The sequence below is a fragment of the Parus major genome, chromosome Z, assembly GCF_001522545.3.
Source record: "Parus major isolate Abel chromosome Z, Parus_major1.1, whole genome shotgun sequence".
Lineage (NCBI taxonomy): Eukaryota > Metazoa > Chordata > Aves > Passeriformes > Paridae > Parus > Parus major.
Genome location: NC_031799.1, coordinates 13,346,325 through 13,373,567, shown reverse-complemented (window position 1 = coordinate 13,373,567; position 27,243 = coordinate 13,346,325). Strand labels below are relative to the sequence as shown.

The 27,243-nt window shown below is 39.0% G+C and overlaps 1 protein-coding gene across 3 annotated transcripts in view; it reads right to left on the bottom strand.

Moving 5' to 3' along the window:
- GHR (growth hormone receptor) overlaps positions 1-27,243 on the bottom strand; it is a 152,182-nt gene that overhangs the window by 45,653 nt on the left and 79,286 nt on the right. For all 3 annotated transcript variants that reach the window (XM_015653138.3, XM_015653137.3, XM_015653135.2), the window contains exon 3: positions 19,414-19,493. In XM_015653138.3, the coding sequence (XP_015508624.1) occupies positions 19,414-19,483 (70 nt within the window). In that variant the 5' untranslated portion in view covers positions 19,484-19,493. The remainder of the gene's footprint in view (positions 1-19,413; positions 19,494-27,243) is intronic.

Sequence of the window (27,243 nt, the reverse complement as noted above, 5' to 3'; positions counted from 1 at the left end):
GTGAGCATCTGCAGAGAGCACACTCTCTTAAGTTCAGTATTACCAAACAGCACAATCCATACCATAACATTTTCTTCTTTGCACATTTTGCATATATTTTTTAAGCTTCAGGCAACATTTAAACCATTCTACCAGAAAAGCCATTCAGAAAAGTCGAAGTATTCTCAAAAAATACTTTTGGTAAATAAGTGAAACTGTCAATATCTGATAGGAATTTTTGATCTCAGCAGACTGAAAGCTAATAAAATATAAAGAGTGTTACGAGATTTACAAACAAAATCTCTCTACTTCATATACTCGGTGAGGGGAATAGCATCTGAAGTTAAGTAAAACACAAAATTAAAAGAAAGACAAAAAAAATTTTCTTCCACCCCTTCCCAAAACACCAGATCTGACTTCCATACACAATAATCTATTGATCTTCCCTTCCAGTAACTAAAAGTCAGAACCAGATGCTCTCTGTATTACCAAATTATAATCTGTCAGTATAGCAAATGCTTTAAAAACATCACTTTTATTACTCATATAATAAAAATATGCAAAAATCAGTAAAATAAGAAACTTGCCTCCATTAGGATGTTAGTTATTTTTCTGCCCAGTCTACACATTGTCAATCATCACAGCTCTTCTTTATATTGGTGTTTCCCTCAGCAATTAAATGAAACTAATACTAATGAAACCTGTTGTCATTCTGTATTAAATCTCTATCAATTATTTTGATAGTCTCAAATGTTAGGTCCTCTTTAAGAAGCATATACAGCAGTTGTTTTTGCCTCTATATATGGTTCTGCTACTATGTCTGTGCTGTATATGAAGACACCAAGAGTTTTTGAAGGATCATTTATCACAACACACTGTATTACTACTACTACTACTACTACTACTAAAGTGGTCCACTTCTTTTGAATCGAGTTGTAGCACTAGCACAGTTTAGGGACTTGTTTTCAGATGGCATTGTGTCTTGCCTTGAATGGATGACCAGGTCATAATCCTCCCACAGTGGTAGCTGATGAGATTGCTTTAAATTAACAAGCACTGCTAACAAGTACTTGACAACAGATAGTCCTGTCAGAAAAAAAGTGGTGATCCAAATTCCACAATTTTTTTTTTTTCGTTTGGTTTTGTTTTTTCTTCTCAACAAAACTGCTAAGGTTTTATTGATCTATTTATCCAACACTATTGTTAGCTTTTCTATTAACATAAATGAGAAAACTGCAAAATAAGCCAACTACGCTTACAAAACAGTACAAAACAAAGATTGAACATTGATGGAAATGACTGAATTTTTTCCACATAACTCAAAACTACAGAGTGAAAATTTAGATTTCATATGCAGCAGCAGGTTTGATACAATTCACTATGTTCTGTTTTATCTTTGTGGGTAAACTGCTCAGCTGCTTATTTTTGAGGAAAAAGAAAAAAAACCAAACAGCACAACCTCCCACTCTTAGTCTCTAATTCACACAAAATAAATGCTCTAAAACCTAACAACCTTAGATAGCCATGCCTTAAGTTTCTCCCTTAGGAAAACTATTTTCAGTTCTCTTGCTACATCAGATGGGACCAGCTTGCCGCCAAGAGCATGTGTTCTTGGATGGGGCTGCAGTTCTTGAGGACAGATAAAGCTTCCTCAGCTGGAAAAAGCTGGCTGCAGAAGGAACTATGAGAAGAAACACTGAGTGCTGCCCATCCTTGTTCTGAAATTTTTCTTCTCCTGTTTTTTTTCCTGTGTTTGTTTTTGTTTTCTTGTTTTTTACTCTAACTGGAATGGTACTCATTTCATACCAAGAGCAGAAGAGGAGCCAAGGACTCCCTCAAGCTGGCTACAGACTAGACAATTTCCAGTATTTTTTGTGGAAATAGCAGAAATACCAGAATGGAGAACTTAACAAAACAGGAGCTGCCCTTATTCTCTATTACATTTCTATTACTCCTGCTCAATAACTGAATTTTCATCTGGGCACAATGTTTTTAAACTCTAGCTTAAGGCTGGCAGACAAACAAAACCACCATGGAAAAGACGTCTGAGACCTTTACTCTTCTATATCTTTCTTTTAAAAATTGGCTCTGTAGTATTTGTCTCAATCAACTGTTTTTGACCGTGTTCCTCCAGAAAGCTTGTGTCAGATGCAACAATTAGTATAAGAGGGACTAGACCCAATCAGAACTACTTTCACTATTTTGCGAACACTGAGACAGAGTGTAAAAGCCACGCCAGTGGGCTTCTTCTCTCCAGGGTATGGCTTGATGCAACCTGCGTGCTGCCATCAGGTAGTGTCTGCACACAGCAACCCAGTGGGTCTCTGTGAGCACAAGTGAGACACCTTTGCTGCTGAGGCTCTTGATTCTTCATTTCAGGACATTGACTGTAGGAGCATCTGAGGAGTAACAGCTTGGGAAAACTGAAGGTGAAGGAAGATCTTCAAGGCATCTGTTCCAGAGCTTTGCTCATCCTTACTGGCCTTCTCTGCACTCTTCCAGCTCCGCCACATGTCTTTGGTGAGGAATGGAGCTGTGACAAGCAGTGAGCTGACTTTCCTGGGGACAGCCTGTCTCAAGAGAAAATCCCATCTCTCAGCTGTAACATTTGGAGTGCATGAATTCATGTGACATGTTAAGGCTGTATTTTGCCTACAAGCATCATTTGACATTTATCTACACCAAGTATCATTTGCTAATGATTTATTACCCAGGCATTTGCCTTGTAAGGACTTTCTGCAGCTCTTCAGCTGTTCCTTTGTAGTTTAGTGGGGCAACGACAAACTTCTTGCTTTGCAAACTCCAGCATTTGCCTCCTTTGCTGAATTGTTTATGAATACACAGAAAAGAACAGGTCCCAGCACAAATGTCATCTCACTGACTACTGCTCTCTGTTATCTATTCTGCCTGTCAATGCCAAGTACTGCCTCCTGTACCCCTGAGGGATTAACTTTTCCCAGCACAGATGTGAATGGTGTCCCTCCTATTAATGGTTGCTTTACAAGCACCTACTATTTTGTGTCTGTACACTAATGACAATTCAAGATGAAAAGAAAAAAAGTCAATCAATTGCAATGAACCTAATAGACTTCCTACAGTTTCCTGAACTGATGTACTCCCCCACTCAGCTTTGCTGTTTTGGCACACTGTGCCTACTGCCTTTAGGTAGTGTCCCGGTTTCAGCTGGAACAGAGCTAGCTTTCTTCCTAGCGGCTGGTACAGTGCTGTGTTTTGGATTCAGTAAGAAAATCATTGATGATAAACATTGATGTTTTAGTTGTCGCTAAGTTGGTAAGTAGTGCTTACCCTATGTCAAGGCCATTTCAGACAGGAGGCACTGTATCTGGCCCACAAAATATAATTTTTGGGGCTTTCTAAGATTTTTGAGCATTTTTATTCATTCATTCTGCATGAAATGTTAAATTAAACTAGCGGTCTCAGAAAATAACAGAAAAAGGAAAAAACATTAATTCAGCAGGAAGACTGAATCATGACTGGGGCAATAGTTGTGATCCAATGCTGTCCTGGAAGCATGTATTTTAAACTTTCCATACTACTTCATCTTTGAGGATAAAAGAAGGATTTCAGTTTCAACGGCTCTCAACACATACCACTTTAAATACACCAGAAGTAATTAAAAAACAAAAAAAAAACCAACCCCATGCAAATGGAAAATAAAGTCCCTTACAGTAAGAAATCTCCCACAACATTGAACTTAAATGCTCTATATGTATTTCTGTCTCCTCCAAAGAGATTTCGTTTGCTGTATTTTGCTGTGTTTTATGAACGACTATTTTAAGCTTCTAAATTGCTGTATGATTCACACTGATGATAAAAGCCAGCAGAACACATTTGAACTTTGCACACATCCATCTCTCCTTGTTTTTAATGGTTTAGAACAGCCCTAATGTATTTACACAGGTTAGGCAGCTTAAAAGCTGGAACACGGGAAACCTTTGGGCTAAGCTCAATATGATTAAAGTTCACAGTAATGGATGAGAAGAAAAATAAGAACACACTGCAACAACAAAAAATTCTAAACAACTGTTTTGCAATCACTCAAAATAGAAGAATTTTGTTGTTCAATAAACAACTAAGTACAGTTTTCTCACTTATTAAAAATACTTTTATTACAAAAATTTTCTTGATTTTTCAAAAGACAGTTTGGCAAAAGGAATAAATATTACATCTGGAATACATCCTTGTGTAGTAGATTTCATGCTTTAAAGCATAACCTATACACCTAAGAACCCATCCTCTCCAGTAAGGCACTTTACAAAATGAATGAAAGAAAAATGAAGTCCATTAGAAACTCTTGTGCTTGTGGTTCTACAACTACAATTATGATATGACAAGCATCTGTAATTGTATTTCAAAGAATTGAAAGCAGAGATTTATCTACTTGGAGATCTATAAAGGTATTTTAAGTGGTCCAAGTAACACATACAAAATATTATGGTAACTCGTAAAAAATACAGATAGCAGTTGGATAAGTTACCTTGAGGGTGGAAAAACAAAAGTCCTCTTCTTTTACAACTTCAATATTGATATTTCACTAAAAAAGTTTCTTTCCAAGATCATCAAGTCTTTGTAGCTTGAACAGGTTTCTGTCTCTTTTATGCAATTCAATTTAACTAGTTCTTAAAATTCTTTAAGAGCATTTAAAAATAGTGAAACCTTTATAAAATATGTTTTAAATTCACATTCTTTTTGTAAGGTTTTTTCCTCATTAGTAAATTACTCAAGACTAGGAAAAGCAGGTATTGAACATCAGCTGGCCTACATACAGAGGTGTTTTGTACTCTCACTTTCAATTAATTGAATTGATTAAGATGGAAAAGACTTCTGAGATCATCAAGTCCAACCTGTGACTGAACCCCTCCTTGTCAACCAGACCACGGCACTGAGTGCAACTTCCAGTCTTTCCTTAAACACCTCCAGGTGACTCCACCATGTCCCTGGGCAGCCCATTCCAATGTTTAATCATGCCTTCTGTGAAATAATTCTTCCTAATGTCCAAGCTAAACCCCCCCAGCACAGTTTGAGGCCATGACCTCTTCCTGTCACAGGTTGCCTGGGAGAAGAGGCCAACCCCACCTGGCCACACTCTCCTTTCAGGCAGTTGTGGAGAGTGATAAGGTCACCCCTGAGCCTCCTTTTCTCCAGATTAAACACCCCAAGCTCCCTCAGCTGGGGCTCCCACAGGACTTGTCCTCCCCAGCTGACCCTTCACCAGGTCTTACTGCCCTTCTCTGGATTCACTCCAGCACCTCAATGTCCTATTGGAATTTATACTGTCAGTATGTACATTCATTATAGGTAAAAGATTATAGTTTTTGTGAGCTCTCCCCGTTTAAGAGGAATTTATAGAAAATGCAAGCATAGCAAGAGTGTGACAATTAGGTGCAAATCACCTCTCAAAATCCCACTAAGTACCTCTAGTCACCTTTAGTCATCTGTAGTACCATAACATAATCATAATCAAATAAAATTCATAGTATGTGTAGTCTCTATTCCTTCAGACTAAAAATAACTTTCAAAACAAAAAAAAAAAAAAGGAGGAAAACAGGGGAACAGCCTAATGAATTATACGAAGTCACACAATTAGGGGATCATTAAGGCTCATCATGCTCCTGTGACAGCTGTGGCTTGTCCTTAGGAAAGGACCTGCTGGTGGCTAAAGGTACTCATACACAAGACGAAAGTGCTAGACAGGAACAAGTGCTAGCTTGCTGTCTCAAATGATGCTATAATTAACATTTATATTAATCCAGCCAGTATTTGGGTATGCAGGAGAAATTGGCAGGTTAGACTGTTTTGAAGTCAGGGAGGGAGCCAAGCATTGCACTCTACTGCTGGTGTTTCTTTCGTCTCACTGAACAGTGCCAAATTCACAGTCCAAAGAAAATGTAGCTCAGCCAGTGACAATGCAGCCTTTTCCACAACATTTCATCAATATGTTTGAATGTGCTTCACACAGATCTCCTTTGAAAGGACAATGGTACTGTGAGAGAAGTCTTTGTTTTTAGACCTTAGTGACTCTATAATGCTGCTTGCTAGCAAGTCGCTTGGCTTCAGTGGCAGACCTAAACAAGCTTTTAAAAACTAAGCAGCTTAAAAGTAAGTAGAATTTAACTTATCGAAAAGTATATCTAGAATTGGTTAGAGCACCTGCTTGTCCAAGTACCTTCCACAAGCAGTTGCTGATTAGCAGAAACCATGTGCCAGTGACATTGCCTTCTCCTGTCCAGCAGACACCTTGGTCACCACCTGGGATGGCTAGGTCACTTCCAGCTTCTCCAAACCTCAGTCATCTGAGCTGGGATTCTCCAAATCAAGTGCACATCTCACAGTGCAAGTATTTTAGAAAACTTCACACAGGAAAATGCAGCCTTGTACAGGAGTACAAGGAAAGGGGAAAATGGGTTTGGAGTTCAAAACACAATACTTTCTTCTTTGAAAAGCTCCAGCATTTGCATTTTTATTTTAGCTTCATATTTTATTCTGTGGGGAGTAGGGCTGCAGGGTCACACTGGCAGGGATTAAAGCAAAAGTGAAAATTTCCTAGGACTGGCTGTGCCTTCCTGTCAACTCTGAGCACACCAGTGAACTCAAGGAACACCATGGGGTACTCTGGGCATGTCAGCACTGGAGCAGCCCCATAAGACACAGTGTTCCAGGTGGGGTTGATGCTTCCAGAACTTTTAATATGAATGGCAACCTTTCATAATTCAACTTGACCATGTTACACCAGGGAAGAAACATACATACACACTGATGTGTGTATGCTGACACACAGATGGAACAGTATATCTGAACACAAGCTCCATTCACATAAAAAAGTGTGGGTGGCCATTTCAGAGTTTCCCATGGCAACTATTAGTTATGGGCCCATATTAGCACTTTCCTTTTGGAAGAAAAGCATAGCTTCTGCAAGAATGCAGATTCATGCAGAAAACAAACATGCACTGGAGGACATGTCAGTGCTTTCTCTGCTTGTGGGTGGTGTCTTTTACCTCCTGACAAGCACAGCTTTCCCTGACTTGGCGGAGGAGGCAGCCTGCCAGCTTCATGATCATTGGAAGAGGAGATACAATTTTCTTCATTTTGTTCTGCATAATAAATGCAATGCTGTTGATAGAGGATATTGCACAACCTTAGCATTTTCATTCACCATAATAGCTGATAAACTCAGATTAAGAAGTTTATCCTTAAAGTGCCTTCAACTTTTCAACTAGGGAGACAGGACACAGATATTAATCAAGTTTCCAAGGACACAGAGGAGTTTCTATGCCACAGCCAGATGCTGAAAGCTTGTTTCAGACCAGTGTCATTATCACAGAACTATTACTCTTCCTGGCATCACAGGGATTTTGCCTTCTTTAGGACAAGTAAATGGCTCTGGAAGCTCACCCATTTCTGCCAACATGTCTCAGCCTTATCTGGACAGCTCAGATCATTGCCACCTCCTTTGCCTTTCTGCTGAAACCAGTGACAGGCATGTCTGTCAGTGACAATTCATGTAAATGATTCCCTCCGAGAAACAAAACAAAAAAAATTTTGATTTCACACCAATCAGTTGAGAACCACCCACATGAATAACAAAAAAACCGCAACTAACCCCCCCATCTCACTTATGCCTTAGCACTGAAATAAACACCTGAGAACTCAGGACAGCCTGAACCTCCTAGGGACATATCTACCCTACAGCCATCTCAAATATGGAACAACTTTTATTCAACTTTTTTTTAGGTATTATTTTATTTAATACCTGAATGTTGCCTGGATTAAAAGGAAGGAATATTCTTTTTTATGCACTTTTGTAAAAAATCATGGCTTTCTAAATGCTGCATTTAAATGCTACAGTGCATTAACCAGGAAATGCTTTGAGACTTTCCCACATATACAAATCATGACAGTTTCACATCCAGTAGCAGTATGATGGATTCAGGGCTTTTCTAAAAGTAATTTGTTAGAAGACTACAGCAGCTTTTCATAAACTACAACTGAATGCATGATGGGACTCTCACAGCAATTACAACAACGTACAGAGGCCACTTCTCTTTAGATCAGCAACTGCTACCAATGTAAGCCATATATTATTTTAATCAGTTCCCACTTGCATTCTTACAGGGTTAAGAGCCAGATACTAAGGCTAACACTCTGTTTCGTTCAGGGATAGCTATGACCTTGGGAAAAACAATGCTGTTTCTAGAGAGCCAGTGCTTATATATAGGTAGCTTGGGATTACTGGAACGGTTAATTGTATTTCACACATCTTTGCAAGTTGCTGAGATGTGAAACCCATGAACTGCAAAGCACTGACATGGTCATAACTCATGTTTCTTGAGAAATTTCCAGGGGGTATAATGAAATTAAATAGCAAGACCTTAACTGTTGACACTTCTCTAAAACAGAAGAAAACACAGCCTTATTCTCTTAAGAAAAAATGCCCTTTTTTGGCTTAAAAAATAGGAACAAAAAAAACGTTGAATTCCAGTGCTAACATGCTCTCATAACTGAAAAACAACATTTAAAAACAATTTACAATCAAGTCTTCTGTTATAATGCTGGACAACACAGACCAAACACTAACTCTGATAGATGTAATCCTTTCAGTCCTTCCTGTAACTAAAACTGCTCCTTGAGACAATTAGCTAGAAAAACTGGTGTAGTAGAGTATCAGCACTACAGTATTGAAGGGCTAAGATAACATGTCAGATTGGGAGCTCTGCAAGGAGATTATAGTTATTTTGAGATGGCCAGGACTTCTGGAAAGAAACCCTCACCTCCTGCAGAACACCAACTGGAAGCTGTCATTCACTTATCTCAACAAAACATTCACAAGCTTGTACCACATGCAAACGTGCCAGATTCTGTAACGCATGTTCCTCCTGGCAAAAAACAAATGTTTCTTGACTCAGAAGCAGGAAAAAAAGGACAAACCAGAGAAGAATCTACTTTAAACTGTGAACAGTGTTCACAGCCTTGGAAAAGTACATAATATCAGCTGCATATTTTGGGCCATCATGAAATTCTGACAGCTTTGTCTCTGTTACTTGTCCTAACGTGAAGACTCTGTCAGGAGGGTTCTTGTAATATTATTACAAGTATTTTTGTAGACAAGGATTTAACTCAATTGGCTTGGTCAAGAATGCGAGGTCAAACAGAGTCAGCTGTGACAGCAGGATAGCCTGAAGAGCTCCCAATGCATCCTTTCAAGAGCAAAGTCTTCCCCTCTGCATCTCTGAAGTATGGCATGATCCAGCCAGGACTTTAATTGCGCTCTGAAGGTCCCTAGGTGTGTTGAAAGGCATGTGACAAGAGTACAAGGAGATACCTTGGGTTTTTCTGATAAACTTCTACAGCTTCCTATTGTGCAATAGCTAAGAAATCAGAAAGATAAGATAATAAATTATTGATCTCACAACTACTTCACTACTTGTGGAGCTGCCCTAGATGCTTCTCTTTTTACTGCAAAGTGGCTTAACAGATCTTCACAGCATGAAGGCTGAGCTCTGGAGCCAGGTGGAGACATCCTTGGATAACAGGTCAATTTTAGGCAGGACTATAACAGTACAAGCTAAGACAACAAGTTAGCAAGACCAAACATCCTCTACAAATCCAGTACTGAAGAATACACTGGAGAATGATACAGTTTACTTGAAAGTAAATTACATTGTTTATGTAGACACACCAGCATTTCTGACATTTTCCCCCCAGGTTTTATACCTCTCTCCCTTTTAATAAACCACTCATATTTCCTTGGCCCTGTGAAATAAATGGGCTTAATTAAGTGGTGGAGAATAATCAGACCAGTGACTTACACTTCCTGACGCCTCACTGGGACAAACCCCAAATATCACATAGACTATGACAAAAAATTCTCTGTGTTATACTCCACCCTCAACCATTTCTGGTACAGGAGCCCTCTAAAACAGACACCAAAAACTTGAGAAGGCATTTATTTTCCTTGCCAAACCACAAACCACTAATAATTTCCATTCCTTTAATAATTACTTTTAACTTCCAGAAAAACACTTCACTGCAAACGAAGATCAACCCAGGATATATACAAGGATTAAAACAGATGGTTTGAATTAAAACATATACAACAGTAACTATAGCTGACATCAGCATTTTTACCAAAGTAGTTACACTGACTATTAACTATTTGATAACTAACAGCAAATACTAAATAGATCACGTTAATATTTATAGTTGTTACCTACATTTGTTTCTTAAGACTTGAAGTTTTCCTGCTAAAAGTAAATTATCATATTATTCCTTGTTCTGAACAAACAGACCAGAGAGTAACACAAAGAATTTTTTGTCATAGTCTATGTGATATTTGGTTTTCAAACAGACCAGACACAAATTCAAAAGGCATAATGACATTATTTTACTTGTACAAATTTTTTGTTGAAGATTTACTGTTTATTAAATACTATGTTTTTCCTGTTATAGAGTAGGCATTAGGTAAAAAACACAGAGTGTATTTTAAAAGCAACATGATGCACATGTTTGTCTGCTGGGCACCTAATTGATCTTGTTTTGTCTTTACAAAGTGAAAAACAGAGGAGAGTTGTAGTAGATACGGATTCAACAGTAAATTCTTGATCCAAGTCAGTTTTCAAATTTGCTTCTGAAGTTTCTGTGTCAGCCCTAAAGCCAAGACTACACATCTCTAGGGGAGTAATAAATAAACATAATCCCAGACCAAATAAAAAATAAACATGTTTCCTTTCAGCATGTTTCTCTGAATATGCTGAGGGTACAGTGTGGGATAGCCCAAAGAAGACACATTTCTTGGTCTAGGTGAATCTGGCGTTTCCCTGGGCAGCTCCACTCTCCCATTCCAGCAGGGCTGTGCCAAGTGTTTGTGCACACGGCTGGAGGGCTCCAGCAGCCCCTGCTCCATCCTTCTCCATCACTCCCTTGGCGCCTTGCAGAACTGCACTGCTTTCCATCCCGACCTGCCACACAGCTCTACCAGCAGAACACATCTCTATTTAATCCCTGCACAATCTATAGACAGGAGATACCCCTGGGTGTGGGAGCTCATTTGCTCCCTATTTTCCCCTTTTGATGAATTCTTGAATCCATGCAAGTTCTTCCATTTTATCTCTGATGTATTTGAAGGAACTTTTGCTCACAGTGCTGTATCAGGGACTCTCACAAAATCTACATGGCAGGGCGTGAACAACTGTCTGTCTTCCTGACCAAATTAACGAGACTGAAACACAGGACCAAACTGGCATTATGTATGGCTCTTTAGACAATACACCAACTTTATCAGCCTACATTATGGCTTTTTGATACCCCTTTGCACCAAATGACTTAATAGAAGACATTTTATTTTCTGTAAAAAATCACCCCTGTACTTCTAAACAATAGTCTTCATTGCATTATGCAGGAAGAATTCAAAATCCCTAGCAGAGTGACAATCTGTTAGATGTTATGAAGAAAACTCGCCATTGCTGTTACTACTTGATTATGCTTCTACAAAAGGTGAGAATAGCAAGTCAAGTAGAGAAACCTCTATCTTGTTAAGTAGCATGACTTGTTCAAGGTTCAGAAGCTAGAGAGTCATACTTTGCAGCCCTGCCTCTCACCTACTGCATCATTTTTCCATAGTTCATTTTGGGCACCTCTCCAGTAGTACAGAAGGGAATCAGATTATGATAGTTCTTTTATTCTTCAAGGGGAACCTTGCCAGGAATTTGTTGTAGAGGGTCACACCACAGCCAAGCTCCCCAATGGTATCTCATTCCCATTCCCCTTTTCCATCCTCAGAAGCTGAGAATCACCTGGGTACCAGTTTAGTGTGCCAGAGTGTAACAAGGAGGACTGGGCCAGCTGCCAGGGTTAGAAAGAGAGAAGACTCTGGAGCCAAAGTGACCAAAAATTCCTCAAGGGTGGAATTAAGTTCACTTCAGATGGTGGCTCCAGTTCCAAAACTACCCAACTGTACTTAAAGTTCTACTGCAACCCTGAGAATCATCTGGTTCTGCTGCAGGTGGTGGTTGGTGCAAAGCTTTCAGAGTCACTTTGTGTGACTCAAGAATGGCATATTGTGAATTCCTGCTTTAGAATTGTTTCTTGTTCACTTCTGATCCCTTGGAACAGTTGAGGGGAACACCCAGTTGTGCCAAAATATTGCTGAGGTGCATACAATACTCCTTCATTTATACTGATAGAAACAAGGTCTGTTCAATTACACCTCTCCAAATTCCAGTCACACTTTTACTTAGTTTCCAGTACAATCGCCACTGTCACAGCATGGGAAGGCAATGTGCAACATTGGTCTCTTGTGTTTTAAACAAGGCAGTGTGAATTACTGCACAATAACTGCATCACTGTTAAAATTAATGAAAAAGTCATCCTTTTCCATGAGCATTTCATTACATACTATGAATATGCAGCAACTAGAGGTTCTTTTTCCTGTTAGAGATAGATGATATTGAAATAAATTTCCTCTGTGTGTACTTTACTGTATGGAATGATTAATTATAACAGATGTAGTCTGCTTTTATAATACACACTAGTGTTTATTTGCTAGAGTTACTTTTCCTTCCCCTGGTGCAGAGTTAGTTTATTAGCTGCATTAATTTGGCTAGTGCAGTACACACTGTTTCTCTAATTCACATTAAATACACAATTAAATTTAAAATACAAAGTGGAGTTAAAGTAACAACTGTAACTAAGAATTTTCTCACTTGTTAGCTTCTTATATAGTGGTAACAAACTGCTGTGGAAGGTTTTGCGTAATTTCCATCATCTGATCCTCCTCCATAAATATACAGGCTTCACTGGATGTGTGGGCAAAATTTTTGTGTTTCAAACTGGCCTCACTCCTCTGAAAGCAAGGCACAAGTGGCAACCATCAGTCAGTGGCCCTGGGTGCAGCTCTGTCCTAGCAGAGGAGGAGCAGCTCTGGTTCACAGGAGGACCAGTGTGTGTGCTGCTGGCTAGGCTGCAGCCTGTAAGCCTGCTGGGGAGAGGAATGACCTGCTGGGATCACAAGTCTTGCCTTGGGAGGAAGAAGGACTGACTTCTTCTGACTACACCAGGCACTAACCACTGATGAGCTGCTAATTCTTGCAAGTTGCCTCAAAACAGAGCAATCAGAGGACAGCAGATTGGCAAGCCTGTGTTTAACACAGAAAAAAATATGATAGCAACAAAAGAGCAATGAAAGAAATACACACAATAGCAGGAATACTAAGGATTATAGTGATAACTGGATAGGAAAACTTTGGCATTTATGTTATTTTTTTACAGGGTGCCTGATTGAAGCTGACTGTCCATGAAGTGTTTTTGTCACAGCTTGCAGGTGAAGATATTCAAAGGCTTGAAAATCTTGTAAATGCTGGAGTCACAGATGTGGTTTTTGGAGGACAGGACAAAAGAGACAAGTTTCTGCATCCCAGGTTAGCATTTAAAACATTGGATCTACTCAGATACAATCCTAAGAACAGACATTTAGGGACACAATTTCAGGCTTCAAATACCTTAAAATGCTTTTTATTTTCTGAGTTTTCTTATAAAATATAGTCCCGTCTGCAATTCATTTTCAGCATGTGTTTTCCACATTTAGAAATCCCAAATCGATTTCTGTTAAAGACAGGCAAAGTGAAATACTTTCTTCTCCATGAGATACTGTCGCAGGCCCAGACAAATGGTTTACCTGAAATATATACTACTGGGTAGGAAGCAAGAGCAGTAAAAGTAACTCAGAAGTGCATTTCCTTGGCCTTCCCTTGGATTTTTCTGCTAGTCTTCAAAGTCATCCTTAATCCCAATGGAAAGTGATGATGGAAATACTATTTTTCTCTGTGCCAAAATTAATCTTCTCTTCAGCCAAAATGGCTTAACCAGATCACAGAGGTATAACTTATGCTTCTCTGAGCCAGGGTTTCTGATTCTGGCTTTTGGAATGTGTCTGTAGCAATTTCTTCTACATAACGGAACACATTTCTTGCTCAGAAACACTTAAAATAGACAAATAGGGCAGCTATTCTAAAGGCTTTGTTTTCAGGTGTAAGTTTTAAACCTGCCTGCTCAACAGTTCTGCCCCCATCCACAGGATGCACCACACTTGATCATGGTTTTCAGCTTCCCAGATTTTACTGCCAGCTCTGCTTGGACTCGCGTTCTAGATGCATTTAACTGAGAAAACAGGCAAAATAGAGAAAGGCTGTAATAAAGATGAACCAAACTAAAGAACTAAGAAGAGAAAATTACCACTATGAATGAATGATTGCCAACTGTAATATGGCACTACTATTTACCAAGAGAAGGCAAGAATTTTTACAGCTTAAGCTAAGCAATATGCTGTCCTTTTGTCCCCTCCTAACAAGATCAGGACTGTAATATATGCAAATATGTCTAGTCTTCATGATTATGAAATAAGTTGTTAAAAAAAACCCCAAAACAAATACCTGAGAAATGGTTTGTCACTGACTGCACCTATAAAATTTGAATTCACCTAAATCACAAAACATGTCTACAGACAAGACCATTTTTCTGAATGGTTCAGGCCAGGTACCTCCTGACTCCATGAACTGATGGATGAATTTCCCTGTCCCAGAAGATAATACATTGCCATTCCAAGGCACTTTTCTGCTTATTCTAATTCTAGTAATTCCTTCATGTGTCACAAAAGTCTTTAGACAACATGTGCCTGCTACTAAACCTCATGGTGACAGCAAGACTCCAAGTACTCTCCAGTCAATCCAGTGAGAAGACCCCTCATCTTGGCAGTAGCAGAAAACCTACAGTGTGTGGCTGAGCAACTGTGACACCATCTAGAAGAAAAAAAGCAGAATTATGCACACTGAAACAAGGCAGCTGCAAAGATGAGGCTCAGTTCAAAATAAAGACACTTAAATTTAGTTCCCTTTATGCCACATAGGGCAAAATCTAGTTGCCTAAACATCTGTAGCTATCTCAGACTGCCCACGATACTCTGCCTTGCCTTCCAGCTTCTGCTTAAAAGACACAGGTGTGCTATCTGCAAATTCTGTGCAGACTTTCTGAGTACCTAGAGGATATCTCCATGATGTATCTTATCCTTAGGTGTCCAAGCTCCCAAGAGTCAACAGTTAGCCAAAAAAGGCCATGAAACAACAGTACCCGATAGAGTTGCTTTAATTGCCGGAAAAGAGATGGTAATTATGTATCAGATACCTGGCTTTAAGGCGTTTAATAGAGCTCTGTTAGGTTCTGACCATCCCAGAAAGATACAATTGTCCTGCAGGTTCCCTGGTATAACTGGGAGCACTGTACAAAGCCTTGGCTGCTCAGGCACATCTTTACTGACACTAAAGTCCTATGCATGGGTCATGGATTCAATCTCCAGCTCTGCAACTGGAGCACTGATACCCCATGCACACACATAGTTAGATGGTGTATCATCAGTATGTAATGCACACAATGCATCAAAGTACAACAACAGACACCAGTAAAACAAAAGAACATCCTGATGGAAATAAAAATTGGATTGGATTTGTTTCAGGAAGGAAAATAACTAAGTCTATTTCTTAAATAAAAGTTATGGAAATAGAATATTTGAGCTTAGCAGATTCATAAAATGATTTTAAAAGTTGTGATAAAAAAGATAAATACATTTTTCAAATCCAATTAAATAAAATGAACAATAATTTAAGGCTTGTTGCTCTTAAATTTGTAATTGTAAAAAAACAGTTCACTCCAAATTATTTTTCTTGTGCTATCATTAAATATGAATGCCTTTCTAAACCTGTTTCAGAGGATGAATTAATGTAACTGTAATAGTCTGGAAGGAACTTTGATGTAGCATAAAAATATGGTAAAAGACATTTCCCACTTTTTTCACTGAGAAGAAATTAATTTTGAAGCTGCTTGAGCTTATGTATTGTTTTATTAACTGGGACTAAATCTCAGTTTATTTCCCTATGTCCTTACTTGACTTACACTCATTATTGTAGAGAAGGAACAAGCAAATGATATCAGAACTTTCATTTTCCTTCTAAAACATATTTCAGTCTATGTCTGGAGCAGTTCCCCTCAACTGCTTCTGATGTCAGCAGGTACAGTAAACCAAAGTACCTTTGTGAATTCTGGATACGGTTTTGAAACACCACAGTTACATTAATGTAAAATCTCAAATACAAACTGTGTATTTGTACAGTTTTTTTTCTGAATTACAATTAATGTTGCACAGATGTACATCTGCTTATGAGGCAGTACTCTTTCTTGTTTATGTACCTAATTAAATAAACTAAAATGTCAAAATCATACAATTCCCCATCTTCAAAGCAACCTAGAGGCCTAATTCTGCTGACAAAAATGTCTTAATCAGCTGTGAAAATGGGCCATGTGCTTTCCAATCCTGCAGGCACAAAACTCAGTTACCGATGGTAATTATGTACCTATTAGAAATTACTTTTCTATTATTGTGGCCTTTCTTTCTACCACTGCCTCTGTTCTGCCCTTGCCATTGTGCATCAGGCAGCTCAAGGGCATGGACAGCAGGTGGGTCAGCAACCCTGGCGAGAGGCTGCAAGTCCCAGACCTGCTCAGCCCTGAATTACAGTTGAAGACTGGGGGCAGTGGACATGCTTGGTTACTTTGAGCATCACCCTCTCAGAGACAGTGGGCACCCCTCTCACTTCATGCTAGCTGCAGTCTCAGTTTAGGGAGCTGGAAGCCAGCTTCTTTGCAAGAGGAGAGCATTAAAAAGGAGCTAAACCAATAGAAAGCCTCCAGCAGAACTGGATACCAGCCTGGAGACAGCAAATAGGTGACTAAATGTCCAATATCTGGTCTCAAATGTTGTGCAGTTGCCTGGCCAACTGCTGGCCTCACACCCTTGATCCTGCCAGAAGGAAACTTGTATGGGATTTCAGTCTGTCTAGGGTAGATCTGACCCCATGGCACAAAGCCAGCACCAAGCACTCTTTTAAGTCTGAGCTTAAACTTTGTTTATTTTCAAGACATAAAAGCATCACATGTCTATATTACACTGGTTCAGTACTGGGCTTTGCTACAAGACTACCAAGCATATGTAATTTTTATTTCTTCTGCTGTCAGAAGAAATAGAACTACTGAAGTAAATTTTTTAGGGAACCATGACACCATAGATTCCGTTCCCAAGCAACATATCAGCTATGTTACAAGTATAGAGTACATTTAATTAAGTTTATACAAAGATCTCAGCAAGACCATGCTGGGCAGGGCACTGTAAGATTGTCAGGATTCATGACCTGAGTGGCGCTGGATCCTCATGAGAACTTTTGTAGATATGAGCACTTTCACATGGGAGAAAAACAAACAAACAAACATGTAATAAACAGATCTTGTCTAATACTCTGTCCTAAATCACTAAATTACAGCAAATACCCCTGTTCAATTTATACTTTCTTCTCTGACATTCTCAACTGAGCATGTGCTCAACTCAGAATGAATCTGTCAAAGAATTAGAAGCAATTTAGTCATTAGCAATCACTAAACAAAATGATTCCCTTCACACACACAATCTTTAATAGTACAACAAATCAGGACATAAATATTTAGTACTGTGTCTTGTATTTAAGCATAGAACAAAAATATTCTTTTTTTTTTGTTGTTCTGAAGGTCATCAGATGGAAGTTACTATTTCGTCAACAAAATCACACAAAGATGATGCTGTGGTCAAGTTTTATTTATAAGACAGATTTTTACTGTAGTTAGGACATCTGGACAGCTCATCTGCCAAGGATCATATAATCCTCATGTGCTCCTAAAACTCAAGGGAGAAATCAGTTGGTCCAACAGACTGCCCTGGGGATTATTTCTGATTGTTGAATGAGTCTACTGTAAAATGCAGACATGGCAGGGGAAAGGATCAAGTCAGGACACATTAATTTTTGCTCTACTGGCCATTCTGTGGTGGCAATGAATAGAAGTTGGTACATATATATATTTGGTAAATGTTAAAGAAAAAGCCTTAACTAGCAGTCTTAGAGATTCTCTTTCTGATAACACAGAGGACAAGCATTTGAGCGACACACAGAAGTAAATAAACGGAAAAACAGAAACTCATGATTTCTCTATCCAAACCTGTCTGTTAATAATCAGAATGAACTTTATAGAAAAATTGGCTAAGAACTGATCACCTGAGTTTTCATTTCTTATTTCAGCTTAATGTCTCCATTAACATCAAAGTAACACCCTGTATGCCTCTTAAGTGCTTCAGCATATACGAAATACCTAGAAATTAGAAGTATGCAACTCCAAGAAAATACAGAACTGTATCAGGACAAAGAGCTATGGTTATATCTTAAAAATGTAAGCCAGTTGTGACTACAGGCAAGTATGTCATAGCCTTATGGCTTACTACCATAGTCCAAAACTAGCACTAGAAAGGCTAGAAAGGCTGATAAAACATGGCTTGCAAGTTTAAAGATGTTTAATTTTCACTCACTAAAACTAAAGTATGGACCTAAAGAAAAAAAAATGAGAGATGTCAGATATTTTCATTGAAAATTCAGAGTTTGCTGTGGAAGCTGTTTTGATCTCAGTTTTAATAAAATTTCTTGACAAACTGCCCTTTCTGACTTGCTCTGCTAACACTGATTTTGATTAGGAAGTCAGGAGGGGCACCTGTTTACAGAGCTGCAGCTGCTCTGTAGCTTTGGAAGAAGCAGTGACAAGTCTGCATAAAATTAGTTATTATGGAAAACTCTTACTGCTGTCTGTTCTGAAGACCAGAACAGCACAGAGCTGACCAGGTTGAGCTGTACTTCTTCACATAATTAGATGACAGCAAGCATAAGCAGATCAACCTGATACAACCTGCAAGTCCCACTGGAGTTCATGGGTTCTGTTAAATGAGTTAAAGCCAGTCCCAGCTGGCTGGTTGGGTACATGTTCCTCTGAAATCCCATAATCTCTATCCAAAAATTACTAAATTTATTTCTTATGAAACTTGTTCATATTTGCCTGAGATTCAAAGCATGTGGTCTTTAAACACTTACTCTGTATGTCCAAACAGTCCTATACTTAAGATATGAATATATTAAACTTAAAATATGAAAATACTAGAAGACTTGTTTAGGAAAAAAGCACTAGTTCACATTAAAAAAAAAAATGAACCCCATACAATTCTTTCCTAACTTCAATACCCATGCAAATAAAATCCAGATGTGCAACACCAATGTTGATACTTCTTGCTTACACATCAAAAACTGTCAATGAAATTCACCTTCACTGTGCAACATGTCCCAACCTCATCCACTATATTTACAAAAAGATTAACTGATGCATTTGTCATATTAAGTATCTGGGTTACTGCAATCATGAAAGTTACACAGTCATCAAAAATTCAATATAAAAGTACTGTTTATATAAAGCTACATATGTATATATATCTACATACACAAAGGATGTATGGAAAGGTATAAGACTTACCATCACTTGCAGAAAGTGAGTCATTTGCACAGATCAGTGCCAAAATAAACAGCAGATGCTGAAGATCCATACTTCTAACTCTGTAATAACAAAAGACAGTAAGAGAGTTTCTTTACAAGCAAATATTTCTAATACGATACGACATTTAAGCTATTATCTAGTTTTATTGAATTTTTGATTGCACTTAAACCAGAAGTACGTTTAGTTTATTGTTTATTGCCTCATAAAGTAATACATCATCTTGCAGTCTTGGACAGATAGTAAATACTATATTTACAAGAGAAGTAGCTTATGCGTCTCTAGTCCAGTAAATAAAGAGGGAGGAAAAATCTAGATTTGTCAATTGATAGACTGCATCTGCAAATGACTTTAGAACCTCCAAGAATGCAAACACTAACAATCCTAGAGTAAACCAGAACACCTTTAAAACTCGCCCAAAAAAGCACACTCCATGTTTTCCTTAATTCACTAGTGCCACACACACACACACACACACCCCCCCTCATAATCCTGTTTCAAGGCACTACTTTGCCCCTGCCATTATCACCAGCATCTGTTAACAATGGTGAAGGGCAGCAGCTGCTCTGTGCTAGACTTGCAGACTGTGCAGACTTCTGCACAAAATGGTACCTTGCTCCCAAAAACCCCATCAGGTGTCCATAGGAAGTATGGGGAAAGCATCATATATTATGACCTGACCATTTATTGCTATAGTGGTTACCAGAGACCTTCAAAATTAAGCTACAACACAAAAGCCAAAATAAGCATGGATGTTGAAACAAATCAGGCAGCATTTTTTTGTTCTGTGGCACAAACTAGCACAATATGCTGACACCTTACTAAGAGAGGCAGCAGAGAGAATTCCACCTCCACATCTGACTGTAAACTGGCAGGACAGACCTTGATTCTACACTGGACTGTTTCATTTAGAGATCTTCTTCCTTTATCTAACAGGAGATTAAATCACAAGTGTCCAAACAACCAGGCCAACTAATGAGTAAAAATCTCTAAGTAGGTGTTATCAAGTAACAATTTATGCTATCAAATCTGGGTGTCAAAAACTAGCCAGTTTCGTAGTACAGTTATCAAAGTTTGAATTAGGTTAAAGACCATAAAACACAAGAATGCCAAAAAGCATTATTAAAGCATTAAAGCATGTTATTCTATGTAAAGCTATAGCAATGCTGAACTTAAAATGTAATTCCCTTCAGTTTTCTTACACTAAAAAAACAGAATGAATCACACTACAAAAAACCCCCGAAACTATTACCAACTCCAAATTTGTCATCCATGCTGTTCAGTACAAAACCTGAAAATCAGAAGGTATTTCCTCACATCCTCCTTAAACTGCTCAATAATTCTCAGGTTTCAGGCTCAATGTAAGTGGCATTTACTGCTCCAGACTAGCAGAACCTAAGCCAGACCTGCAAAGGCAAGCCAGGAAATGCTCCCCACCACATACACATCAGGACAAGGATGCCCAGCAGCACCACCCAGACAAGCTTGGGCCAGCCTGAGTGGGCATGGGACTGCTACATGGAGAGAACAGCTGTAGGGGCACCTTGGACTGGCCAGGCACCAGCAGGACTTTTCTCTGGCCAAGCAGACATGGGGCACTCCAAAGAGTGGGAGAGAGGGAGGGACAGAGGGAGGGAGGAAGAAAGGAATAAAGGAAGAAAAGTGCTTTAGTGAGGATTTGGGGCAGTGTGGGAGTGAGACAACTTGGGGAGCAGGACCAGGAGAAGTGACAACTGCAGCTGTTGGAATGCACAGACCTGGGACAAAGCTAATAAAGCAAATCGCAGGCCAACAATCCTCCTAACTCTTAGAAGAGGAGATAAATTGCCACAGTACAAGGTTCATCCAAGATCAGGTACATTTTCAGGTAGCTCAATCGGTTCCCCTGCTTCATCTGTACTCTTGTTTAAAGGATTCTTATTACCTGTTATTAATACATCTACTACAAAAATGTGCCTCTGTGTTTGTAAAATCCTCTGCTGTTACACAACTTTACCCCATCAGTATCTTCTCCCCCTCAGCTCTTCCACTTTCTCCCTAAAGTTTTATTTTCTCTTTCACAGGCCTGAGCACAATGCCACTTTATTTACAATTCTTCTTCCCCAGTTCCCAGGCATCCTGTGCTGCCTTCCTATTCACACTTTCCTGTTCTCCCAAATCCACTAGCCTCTGCTAATCTTCTAACAACTCTTTTCCAAGGCTTTCTACTTCTTCCTGCCACAAGAGAAGGCCAAACCCTCACAGGGTTGTTTTTTTTCCCGTGAGAACAAATGTGGTCAGAATTCATCATTCAGAGCACACTGTTTCATTTTTCATAACCACACCAAACAAATGTGATGGGACCAGGGTTGGTCCCCATGTGCAGCTGTCACAGCATGACCATCCCCTCCATGCCTGCACACCTGACTGGTGGGCGTCTCAGCTTCCTTCTAAGAAGAGTGGTTAGACAGCTGAAGCACCAACCCAGGAGCTTGGAAACACATCACAAGGTCAACAACCACACTGCACTTCAGTAAGGTCTTGTTACTGCAGAGGAAAACAGTCCTCTTCCAGCACTGCTGTTCCCTCTTGCAGTGGCAGACTTGTTTACATACCTCCAACACAGTGAACTCCATTAGGAGATTGTTCCAGTTAAAATTAACCCATAAACATTTATTGTAATGAACCTATTTGCAGACTGGTTTTATCACGACTCCCCAAAGACACAGCTCAGGAGCGTAGCTGGGACAACACAGGCATGGGAATGAGCAGTCAGGCTGGAGGGCAGGGCACAGCCACCCGCCAGCAGCAGCTATTACTTGTTTAGGAGCAATTCTACAAGCATTGGGAAATTTCCTGCTCAGCCAGAGACATTGACTAAAACCACCAGCTCGCCGATACGGGTATAGGATTAAATTGTGTTCCTAAACCTCAGAGACAAACAAAATTTCTGCTTCATCCCTTGCCCTTTTGCTAGTAAAATGCAGTATAGAAACAAATGATGCTTTTTCACTGGACTCTCATGAATCCAGAATCTCAGCAAGACAAAACACTGTCTTGGCACTGCCTAAAACCACATGGGATATCCACAGAGTTATCCATTTAGACAAGTTGTGAAAAATATCCAACCGCTATACTCTGAACGTCCCCAATATGGACAGGACTGAGCTCAAAAACAGGAACTGCTCTCACTGGAAAATATGGATGCATCATGCTCCACTCTTTGTGCAAGAGCCTCTGTAAAAGGCCAAGCTGTACTATTTCCTTGGAGCTGCAACCCAGAGCTTTTGGGATAGGGCTTGTACTCAAGGCCTCACCCAGGCACATGGAGCTCTGCATGGGATGTGAAGCACAAGGGACGTGACCTCTGCATATAGCACAAACACCAAAAGCTTGCCTGGGCTGCAGTCATGATGGCCAGTTCTAGTACTGTTTGAGATCAAGTGAGAGCTACACTGCCATGGTTCCAGTCTCATTGGAGAAGATCTAGTAGAAATCAGGAGTCTCCACATCGTGATACCACTTTTAGTGTTACAGAATAAAAATTCTGAGAGAAGGGTCCTCTGAATGCCACCTGCATCGCCATCAGACAACTACTGCCTTGCAGAAAGTTCTCAAAGACCTGTTCCATAATGACCCACTGCCCTTCCTCTAAGACACCCTTGTGTGCTTGCTGTCAATAGGAACAGTATTCTCCAGAGGCTGCAGTGTTAACCTAGCAAGAGACAGCTCCTGTGTAGGCAATAGGACAAAACTGATCTTTTACAATCCAGTAGGTATCTACCTCCCAACACCTACCCTATGTGTCTATGAAAGACAAATTGCACTAATGAAGTGCCTCTTATTCAACAGCTGACAATCCCCTTCATATGTCTGTAACATACACTATTCCAAAGAATAATATTCTATGTCTTACTCAACTCCAGAAGTTTGTAAGAATGAACAGAGTTAAAATCAAGAAAAAAAAATAAAAAATACAGCAGCTGACTGTCCTCAAGCCAGCTGAAACTTGACCACAGAAACATTTGGCTAGAGGTCAGCTCAGGCTAATTACTTCAGTACAGAAAGGGAGCCAGGAGTTATAAAAAGGATGAAAAAAAAATCTTGGCCCTTTTCTATAGCAATGTTGGAGTAAGGTCAATCATAAGTGAATTTAAACACAACATCTCTACAGTGGGATGTGAACAGTCAGCATAAACATGCAAAACTGGGCTAAGAAGCTCCCTGAGAAAAGAAAGTTTAGTCACAGCAGACTGAGTTGTTTGCACCTACTTTGATCGGGTAAAAAATTTAACTCTCAAAAAACGCTAACACTCAAAAAAACCCCCCCCCGAGTCTTGCTTATAAACAAAACTTGTTTGAAGTGGCATCTTGACCTTTACATTGTTTCTGAACCTGAAAGGACCAGAAGGAAGGAGAAGGACAAAGACACTGAACTGCACCTATTATGGCACTTCTGCTTTTGCCATCACCACTAACTCAGGATACTCCATACATGTGAGTTTTGTCACAGTAACCTCCTTCAGTTTAGCATTGTTTGCCACAGCAGCATCTCTGCAGCTAGTACAAAACAAAGGGTAGCCTCTCTGCTGCAAATCAAACCACAAAATTACTGAGTGAAGGATTAATCTGAAGAGTTTTCTGTACACTGCTGTTTCATCACTCTATTAGATCACAAAGAGGAAAGAGCACAAGAGCATGCCATGCATGTGAATACACACCAGCAGATCCACCACCAAATGAGAACAATGAGTGCTGAGAAGGGAATATAACTCCAGGCTCTCCAGGTCTGTCCTGAATCTTCTTTATTGCAACTACCAAATATGTGTGCAGGAATTTTCTGGGTGAAAGGCCTTTATTTTTCAGAGTGTAGACATTTCTTAGAAGCTATTTCAGGGCATGACCAGTGACAACAAGACGTAATCTTTCTGTGCTTGCCTAAAAACATTCACATCACTTTGGCTGATCATGCATAGCTGAAATCACTTTGCCTGTGTACCCTCATTCCCAAGCGCCAACAGGATGGAGTCATGCTGCAGCTGAAATTAGTTTTAGCCCTTCCGATCAACACAATCTAAAACTGCAATGGACTTACAGCCTTCTTCCCTTGCTTGCTGATATTACAGCTTGATTAAGTCATCAGCAGCCCTTGGACGAGTGCCTGTTTTCACAGAGCCCTAGTCAGGGCTCTGTACTCAGACACAGTAAGAAACAGAAATAACAAATTGTCTGAGCCGATATGAGTAACACACCATTCACCTATTGTGTACTGTTATCCTGCATATAAAGAGAAAAGCAATGATACCACAGAAGCAAAAGTTACATACTCCAAATTAAAAAAACAACCAACTAAAAACCTCATAAAGGGCACATTTCACTTTAAAAAAAAAAAAAAGTGAAAACCTAAATAACAAAAGAAACATGAAGTTGCACTTGCTATGCATGAGGACTTTGAGGACTATGAAAAAGTACACTATAAATACATGCTAAACCTATGGAACAGAGGCAACTTTTTATTATTAATTAGGTCTTTATGTCAACTAAACAATGAATACTGATTTCAAGTGCTAAAATGTTAAAATTGCAAATGGAATCTATTGAATTAATTGTTCACTTTGGGTTGAAGAAATTTTTTTTTCCTACATCACTTTTAATTTTGAAATAGAGAGTATATGAAATTTCAAGACCCAGTTTATCTCTCTCTCTATTGTAAGAGATACCTTTAGTGCTTTTAGTTGGTTTCTTTTTCCTATGGATTAATGTGTCTGTTAGTTACTCTGATGTAAACTTAATAGGCCAAATGATTATCAGTTCTGTGATGTGATCAAGGACCCCTTCAGTGAATCCACTTCTGGACATTGCTCTGGGCTTGTACTGAAAGCTCTTAAAAGTTGTTCTCCAAAAATGTGGCTAAGAAGTCTAAGGATGGATGTGGCACATGATGTGTCACTTCTTTATTTACAGGAAAATGTGCTGTACTTTGACAGCCATAACCTAATGGACTAGGTACAAAGAAGGAGGATTTCAGCTCTAAGACTAGTAAATCTCTCCATCAGAAAACAATTCCTAAAAGAGGGTTGCAATTACAGTCTTAAGTTTCTGTCTATTACACAGATAGAAAAAAACTGAATTTGGAAAAGACGTAATTGCTCTGTTTGCCTTTCAGCCCTCAAAACAGATCAAAGCAGTGAAATAGATGCATCTCAGGTGAAAGTGCAAACATTTAGCTGCATAATGTGCACATGAGAATTGCTGAGCAGATACTCAGCTTTACATATAATTGTATCACTAAAGAAGATTCAGGCCTATTTATGAGAATGATAATTATTTCAGGCTAGAAACACTTTCTCAACTATAGTACTAATTCTTCCAAGGCTTCTCTGTGGTTTTGTTTGGGTTTTTTTTGTTTAATTTTTTTATTTTTAGTTATTATTAGTATTTAGATAGCAGTCATACAAAAGACAAAATTCTGCTTTTTGCTTTGTTATTTGTACAATGAATTGCAAATAAAAGTGCTAGAATTTATTTATATAAGCAAATGTATATCCCAGTCTGTTTGAAAAAATATAATCCATCCATTTAATGTCCAACATAATGTCAAGAAAGCAAAGAGAAATATCTAAGTCTGTATCTAGAACTAACACCCTAGTAATCTGTACTAAAAAAATGTTGTTTTACTCAAAAAGCCTTCACTGAGATAATTACGCACACTTTACATAAAGAGATTAAATTCTATTTTGAGCTCTGTAAAAAAATTTTGTGCAAGTGTGAATAAAACCCCAAACCATAAAGCAAAAGCTCTTCAGTAGCTTGCCAGCACTGAAGTTTAAATCCTGTTGGGACTACAGCCGTGTGGATCCAATGCAGCAAAGCAGTAAAAACCATCTGATTTCAAGTAGGCAAGATTATATATTTAACACGAGAATGTGGCTAAGTAATTCTCCTAGCACTGTGAGAGCTTAGCACCTCACAGAAATTAGGAAAAAATAATGAAGCACAGGAATCACAGTGCAATGCAACCAGTGTGACACCACTGGGAGTTTAGGCTGGAACATGAGGGGAAACAAACAGGATTAATTTTATGCTTGATACTAAATAACCATTTTATATGTGCAGGATCATCACTATGCAGTGGGTCAGTTCCACTGTTCAGTCAGCATTGTCTCTGCAAGCTTTCTCCTGTGTACCAGTACCTGCATTATCAAATTAAAAAACATATTACCTGGTACTTGGGCAAAATATAGACAGTTAAGTTGCAGCACACATCATAAATAAATCCACATCTGATCTCTTGGAGCTTTTCCGAAACATAAAAACTCTGCTCCCTCTGATTTTCCTAAATTGCTCTTTCAAGTCTGTAAGGCAGGTTTGAGCAAAATGTAATTGAAAGAAATTGAAGATGCTTTGTTCAAAAATTCTTGGCTATAACCCAATTCTGTTTCATTGGAGAGCACCAGGAGTTTCATAATTTTGGAACAGTTTGGAAATAGCCAGTCATTTTGCTCAAAGAGCAATTTCAGGAAATCAGATGAAGCAGGTTTTAATTTTAAATATTATTTACATAAAAAAACCCCCATTTCTTCCAGGAAAAAAACATCTTCAAGAAGTTGTAAAATTTAAGTTCAAGGCCTGGTATTTACCCGAGCCTAATGAAATTACTTAACAGTTCATTACCATTGGAGAAATTAATTATATGGTTTAATCGCAGGCTAAATCATTTGTGCGCTCCTAATCAGATTAAAGACTACATAACAGAGCCTGTATGGCATTTAGGAAGTCATTAACTTAAATAGCACGGTAAGTGAAAGCTAGTAAATGACAGACAAAGCATTT